At 48.1% G+C, this 7355-nt stretch overlaps 1 protein-coding gene across 1 annotated transcript; it reads right to left on the minus strand.

The window, feature by feature from the left end:
- Positions 1 to 1558: 1558 nt before the first annotated feature.
- LOC103781170 (solute carrier family 41 member 1-like) lies at positions 1559 to 5289 on the minus strand (the record flags this gene model as incomplete). The annotated part of the gene is made up of 3 exons (XM_008948873.1): positions 1559 to 1744; positions 4178 to 4326; positions 5115 to 5289. Coding segments are annotated over 3 exons (510 nt in total), but the record flags the coding sequence as incomplete, so codon positions are not given.
- Between the last annotated feature and the right edge of the window lie 2066 nt (positions 5290 to 7355).

Genomic DNA, 7355 nt, shown 5'->3' on the forward strand with positions numbered 1-7355 from the left:
GAGGCTTGGAGAGTGGGTAGGCGACAGCTTGTTTTTTTTGTCCCAAGGAGTGCTTTTCCCCATGCCTGGCAGCCCAGGGCTGAACAGCTTTTGCTGTTAGGGACCTTCAGCCACGTGTTGATGCTGTGCAGGGGCCTCAGCTCTGGGAGATTGGAGCAGGACCAGGAGCAGAGAAACACCCAAGTCAATAGGTCACCCAACATAGCTCAGATTTAAGTGTTTAAGAGCTGGCAGGTCCTTGAACAAAGCATCTGCCAGATAGCAGGCTGGGGGGCTTGACCTCCCCTTTCCCTCCTGCAACACACACAAAGGCAGATTATTATTAAAGTTGAAGTCTAGTGGCATTTTTGATTCACGTCCTCAACTCTGAACTCTTGGGCATCTTGTTATGTGGAAGACCTTCCTGCTTCCTTGATCTCCCTGAGAATTGTCTGCCTTCAGCCCCACGAGCCTCCCAACATGTTCCTGGTAGCACAAGATAGCCAATCTGGATCAAGGACCTAAGGATTCATTTGCCAAATCCTCACCCAGCCCAACACAGCCCTTTTCACATACACAGATTCTAGACTCACTGCAGAGCAACTGTTAGTGAGTGGATGGCAGCTGTGGGAGAGGGAATGGGCTTTAATTCTATCCTGAAACACATGGGCTGCAAAAGGCTGCTCTTGGTTAGGAAACACTGATTTTTCTGAAGCTCTATTTCCCAATCTTAAATGAATGAGAAAGAAGTGAGCAAAAAATTCTACTTGACAAGTTTGAACTAGACACAGGCATAGCCACGGCAAGAAAAACTCATCCCCAGAGCCACAGTATTACCTTTTCTAACCACTTTATTTTTGCGTGTGCTTCTTCTATAAACATTTCAACTACTCGACGTTTCATAAACTGTAAAAACAAACCTTCCTACCCCCAAAATGTAACCGACCCAGCTCATCGGTCACAACAGTGCCGCTGCCCGGGCAGGGGGGTGGTATCTCTAGATAACCTCCCACTGGGTGCGAGCCAGCCAGGAGCTCATCGTGTCAGATCCTGACCATCTGAACGAGGGAGAGGAGGCAGGTTTAAAGCCCTGGTTGTGCTCCTCCTTCAGGGATGAGACAGGAGAGAAAAGGGGGACAAATCAAGAATTTTCCATGACGGGAAGTCAGAGTCTGGTGGAGAGGTTGTGACATCCATTTGCAGGATGGGATGCAGTGACCTCGGCAGGCTTTGGAGCAGTCTCAGGGGCTGTGTCTGTGCTAGGGACTGAAACCCATCAACATGCTCATTCAGCACAAACAGCCCAGAGCTCTCAGTGCCTCGTTTGCTGGGCTCAGGGGTGAGCACCGGGGGCTGCTATAAACCGGCTCCCCCACTTGCAAGGACGTAAAGTCTGCAGGTGCCGATTCCTCGGGTCGGGCAAACCCAGCTGTAAGGCACGATGGGGAGGAGAGAAGGGGCACTGGGGGTGGCAGGGGAGGCCCAGTTCGGCTGGGTGATGCAGCTCTTATCGCCGAGTACCCTGTTGTCCCAGAGGAAAGCACCGTGTCACGAGTGATGTGGAGCAGCACGTGGTCTCTCAGTTCCCCAGGTTCATGCCTGCGCCGTGGATGAGCCAAACCAGGCGGAAGCAGATGGCCAGGAATCCCGTGCCCAGGAGATCCCCCAGGGCAGTGAGGTAAGGGATGGAGAAATTATCCGGATCCAGGGCCTTCCTCCACATCAGGCGCACGATTACGTCAGCCACGTAGAGCAGAATTCCCACCTGAGGAGAGGCAAGGGAGACCCTGCTGTGCGGCGGCGGGAAGCTCCTGCACGGCCTCCCCCCGCTCGCAGCCAAAGCGGCGTGGCCACGGCCAGGGCACCAGAGCTCCCAGGGGTCACCCAGGGGCAACGCCTGCCCCAGAGAACTGCTGTTTGGTTCTCTGATGGAGCCACACTGGGAGGGGTGCAGCTGGCTCAAACCCTTGGGTGCTGCATTGCCTGGCATCACCCGTGCTGCCACGGCGCCTTGCTGCCAGCCACAAGGTTGAGGGCCACACTGTAACTGCTCAGCACCATCACGTGGCCCAAAACAGGAGTCTGGCCACACCAAAAGCATCTCCCAAAGGTACGGCTCCCACTGCCCACACCATGAATGGGACTGCTCCCATTCATTCCAGCAGAAACGGGGCTGCTGCCAACACGCAGGCAGCCCCAAAGGATAAGTTGGTAGCCAGATTTCTTCTCTTCATCCTTCTTTCTGTTCCTTTAGAAATTCAGATCGCGTCTACTTTGTTTTTCCTAAAATTCTCAGTGGACAACTGGAGTTTGAGGCAGTTTTTACATCAAAGTTATCCCAAACAGCACTGACATATTAAAAAAAGAAAATAATTTCTTTTTTTTTCATCTCAACAGTTTTAAAATCTTTGTTGTGATTTCTTTTAATTCCTACTTCATTCCTGATTCTGATAAACAGATGGAGGAAAAAAAATACTTCAGTTAAAGATTAAAGACTGTTTAGTTAATTGAATTAAGAAGGGAGATAGAGTTTGTACCCCACATCTGTGGTCCCGCCATGGGAGACGACAGCACAACAGGAACCAAAGCCAGAAGCAGCATTTCTAAAGGTGAAAACAGCAAGCTGGGTGAGGGGAGGGGGATGAGGAAAGATGGCAGAAGCAAATTAAATAACAGAATCACAGAAACTAAAGCTGGATAGAAACCCAAGAGTTTTATACAGACCATTCTTCTGCCTCAATACAGGATCAAATGTGCTCACATCTTTCCTGTTGGTTGTTTAACCTATACTAAACAATCCTCAAAATGGAGATGCCACACTCTAAGCAACCAGTCCCATGGCTTTTTTTTTCCTATTCTTGTTTTTCCCAAGGTCTAACATAAATCTGCCTTTCCCCATTTGAAACTCATGATTTCATGTTTCATCCCTAGTGACCACAGAGGAGATGTTATTCTGTCCCTTCCTACAGAAATTTGGTAGTTTAAAGGCTGTTAACCAGATTTTTCTCAAGCCTCTCTTCTTTAGACTAGCTAACCCCAGTCTATTCAATCGCTCCTCTGAGGTCATGTTTTCTAGGCCTCTGATCTTTCTCTTTGGGCTTCCTCCAGCTGACCCAAACTTCCCCCTCTCTTTCTGTCTGTCTTTCTTTATAAAAGTATAATGGAGGGGAAGAAAGAGCCAGGCTGAGTGTATTCTCCTGCGCCGGCCTCCATGGGAATCTTTCAGGGTCAGCGGCGTTGCTGGGATTCTGCTCTTTACACTGTCATTTATTCTGGGTATTTTCATGCCTGGTTCTGGTTGAGGAGTTACCTTGATGAATAAATATTTTCCCTTACAGCTATGGCTGTGCTGCTGGGCTGAAGGTTGTGCAAAGGTTGAGGAAAACTGATTGCTTACACATGCGAGGAATTCACCCACAGACATGAGGCTGCTTGGAAGGCAAAGTGAGAAGTCAGCCACCTCATCCTACAAATGAATGAATGATTGAAAAGCTCAAGCAAAGTCAGCACCTCTTGTGAGTTCCAGCAGCAGCCACGTGCATTTTGGAGTAAGATGACAAAGTTTACAGGGCAGGCAAAAGAGCAAAAGGGAACAGGCAGAACAAACTGGATGAACCACCCAATGCCTACCCAGAACTTTTACTTTTGAAGATGAACTTCTCAGGCCTGGGCTTTCCATTTGCTTTCGGCCCATATGGACTTGCCCAGAGGGATCCCCAAGTCTTCACTATGGCATGTGAAACTAATTTCCAAAATGAGTGGGGAAATCTGCTGGCTGGGCTTCACAGCCTCTCTCTCGCTCCTTACTGGGATGACCAGTGAGTCTAGAAATACTTGGGGCTTAGAGACTCAAAGAGTGAACATGGTAGAACAAGCCAGAGGTACCTCCTTGCTAAGCATGTCTCTGCACACTTACTGCAGCTCAGCAGATGATGGTAATTTGTTCCACATCTTGTGTTTGATCTCTCACCCGCCCTTATGGGCAGTTGTGCTCATATGGGAACCCAGACCCTGGCAATTTGGGTGAAGTATTACTGGTCCCACAGAAGATTCATGATGCTTGGTAGGAAGCACACCTGAAGTGACTGAAAATGTGAGCTGCTGTCGGAAGTTTGACTGTGATTCCTGTTTAGCCTGGAGACCGTTTTGTTTTCACAGTATCTGAGAGGTTCTTTTTGGATCAGAATTTGGGGCTTACCTGCAGCAAAGCAGCAGTCAGATAGAGCATCACAAAGGTGAAGGACAGAGATGTGTGGCCTCCCTGGAGCAGATGGATGGTGTAGAGGAATACAAGGTGCCCTGGAATAACCAGGAGGAACAGGACTCGGGCTGACTTGGAATTCACCTCTGCAGAGGACAGAGACAGAAACAGCAATGACAGTGGCTGCAGGGAGCGTGGGGAGGACAGGACACAGCTGCATATTTTAATGCATAGCTTTGGTGCTGTGGCCTCCCACCAGCCACATGGCTGATGCCTTTTCTAGATCCCACAGCATCTGGAGTATCAGCCCAGCAGCTTCGTCTGGCACTGAAACTATGTGCCAAAGACGTGCTCCAGGCCGACCCACTCCACTTCTTCCCAACACTCCTCTCAGCTGCTCTCTGCCTCCCACTACTTCTGCTCTGCCTTGATGCAACCCACTTCCCCAGTTTTTAGTTTGTTTTAGTTGTAACTCCCAACCTAGCAGAGAAAATCAAGAGGGACCTGCTATCTAAAATGGCAACAGACTCAGTGTTGCTGATGCTCAGGTTTATCCACTGGTGAAGGTGGAGGAACTGGTGGTTTTCAGCAAGGTTATGCTCTGTTCACCCCTACCCACAGGAGATGGCTCTAGGCTGGCTATGGTTAAAATGACTTTTTATTAGATCAAATCTGAGATTCATTTTCTATTACTGTCTTCAGTGCTCCCTAAAGGCCAGTTTCTTAGCATGCCTGTGAGCAAGTACATCACGAGCTTTTTTTCAAGCTGCCCACTGTAAAGATGCTTCCTCTCCAATCTGAGTATCTTCCCTGCAAGGGGAAAAGGGAATTCTGCCTCTGAAACCCACCTAGTCCTTCACCAGCCAGGCTTGATAAAGGAGCTATCTGGGATGTCAAGGCCTTGAGACATGCACACCTAGGGTTCAAGGTCTACCTGATGAGAAGAATGTGGTGCATGGGTTGGGCCAATTCTGCCTCATCTTGTATGGCAAAACTCCAGGCATGCTCCAGAAGTGCAGGAATGTGGAAATACGGCTGGCCTGGATGGCGACCAGATTCCCTCCAACACCTATGAGGACAAAACACAGTGAACCCCTAAACCACCTTTGCTGCAGCAGGAAACATGGGTCTAAAACCTAGCCCAAGGTGATCTGCATTCACTTACAAGCTCACTGAGAGCAACAGTGAGAGAAAGAGAAAACCTGACCCCACGTGCCACAGTGATGCTGGGCTATTCACTTGGCAGGGACAGCTCTTAAAAATCAGGAAGGCTCCAGTGATCGTCTTCTTCTGACTGCTTTATTTGAAAGGTTTTCCCTTGCTTCCCAGCATGGGCTGTAAGTGCCACACGGCCCCTGAAGATGATATAATTGCACCTGGTTTGACACAGTCTGGGAGCAACACCCAGGGGAAGCAGCACAGGCAATGGCAGATGCTGCTCACAGCCACTTCTTGGATTTACTCACGCAGACAGCCATTATTATTTAAAAGACAACAAACATCACAGACTGTGATTACATGTCTATCTGAAGGCATCAAATGCACTTGTTGAAAGAGAAGGCATCGTATGAGAATGAATCAGAGACCAAACATGTTAGGTAATTAAAAGGCAATTAAATCCCTCCAGACCGATTAATTCTAGCAAACATGAAAAAGCATCTATGTTTTCAAGCAGAACATAGAGGGGTGATGATCTATGCAGCAAAATTCCACCACCTTGAGTATTTGCAGGGTAGAAATGCCTCAGAAAAGATAACTGTGAGCCAGATCCTACAGGCTTCTCATGCTGTCCCTTCCTTGAAGAAGGATATGCTCCAGTATTAACTGTGAGATTTGCCAGAGCAGAATCGAAGTGAAAATTTCTAAGACCAGCTCAATGTAGCTCAGTATGGGAGCTCTCTGAATTGTGCACTTTGCCACACTTTGCAGGACTCCCCTGCTCATGCCAAGTGAGGAGCTGCCCGTGCAAAGCACGGAGCACTGCGTAACTCTGCCCCCACAGATCCACGTCTGGGTCAATCATTGTGCAACTAAATTGCTGCTGACGTGGTTTCCTAATCAGGCTCTTTGACTAACCATCCTGGAAAGAGTTTGTCAGCAAGGTGGCTGTCTGTATGCAGATCCATTAAGGTGACAGCTGGGTGACACCCTGCAACACTGCAAGAGGACTCCACACTTTGCAGGTGGCACGAGGCCAAGCCTGCCCTAGGAATGTGGGTTTCCCCTGGCATGGGCCTGGCCTGGAAGAGCATTACAATAGCACAAAAATAACTCAGTGGATCCCTAGGGATGCCAGGACCCTCAGCAGTTTGTACAGGTATGTGTGTGTATAAAGGTACTGTGAAGCTTCAAACAAATATAAATATACACACAAAAGATGTTGATATACATATATATATAAAAAATCTCTACATGTCATCCATATACATAATCCTTTATATATATACACACATATACAATCTTAATATATTAATCCTTATCAACAATCTGTATAGGGGATGATTGCACAACTCAAATTACTGAGTGGTGAGAGACAGGGAAAATGGATTTATTGTGATATCCTTGGTAGGTTTGACATTGTGAAAGTAAAGGTGTCAACGTAGCTCTCAGAGACAACTATCAGATGCTGTTAACCTTTCCCACAGCTCTGTCAGTATTTTTCAGCCCTGACTGCTGTTTTCCTCCAGAGGCACTTCAAGATATGAGTAAGATATGAGTATGACCCTGGGAACTACCGACCTGCCAGCCTCACCTCTGTGCCTGGGAAGATCATGGAACAGACCCTCCTAGAAGACATGCTAAGGCACATGGAGGTCAGGGAGGTAATACTAAGTCATCAGCATGGATCTACTAGGGGCAAGTCCTGCCTGAGCAGCCTAGTGGCCTTCTACAACAAAGTGACTGCATCAGTCGACAAGGGAAGACCTATGGATGTCATCTGTCTGGACTTCTGCAAGGCCTTTGACATGGTCTCCCACAACATCCTAATCTCTAAATTGGGGAATTATGGGTTCAATGGGTGGACTGTTCAGTGGATAAAGAACTGGCTGGATGGTCACATCTAGAGAGTGATGGTCAATGGCTCGATGTCCAGATAGTGATGGGTGGTGTCCCTCAGGTGTCTGTGCTGGCACCAGTGTTGTTTAATAAATTCATTAATGATACTGATAGTGGT

The sequence above is a fragment of the Merops nubicus genome, unplaced genomic scaffold (genome assembly GCF_000691845.1).
Source record: "Merops nubicus isolate BGI_N331 unplaced genomic scaffold, ASM69184v1 scaffold51191, whole genome shotgun sequence".
NCBI lineage: Eukaryota > Metazoa > Chordata > Aves > Coraciiformes > Meropidae > Merops > Merops nubicus.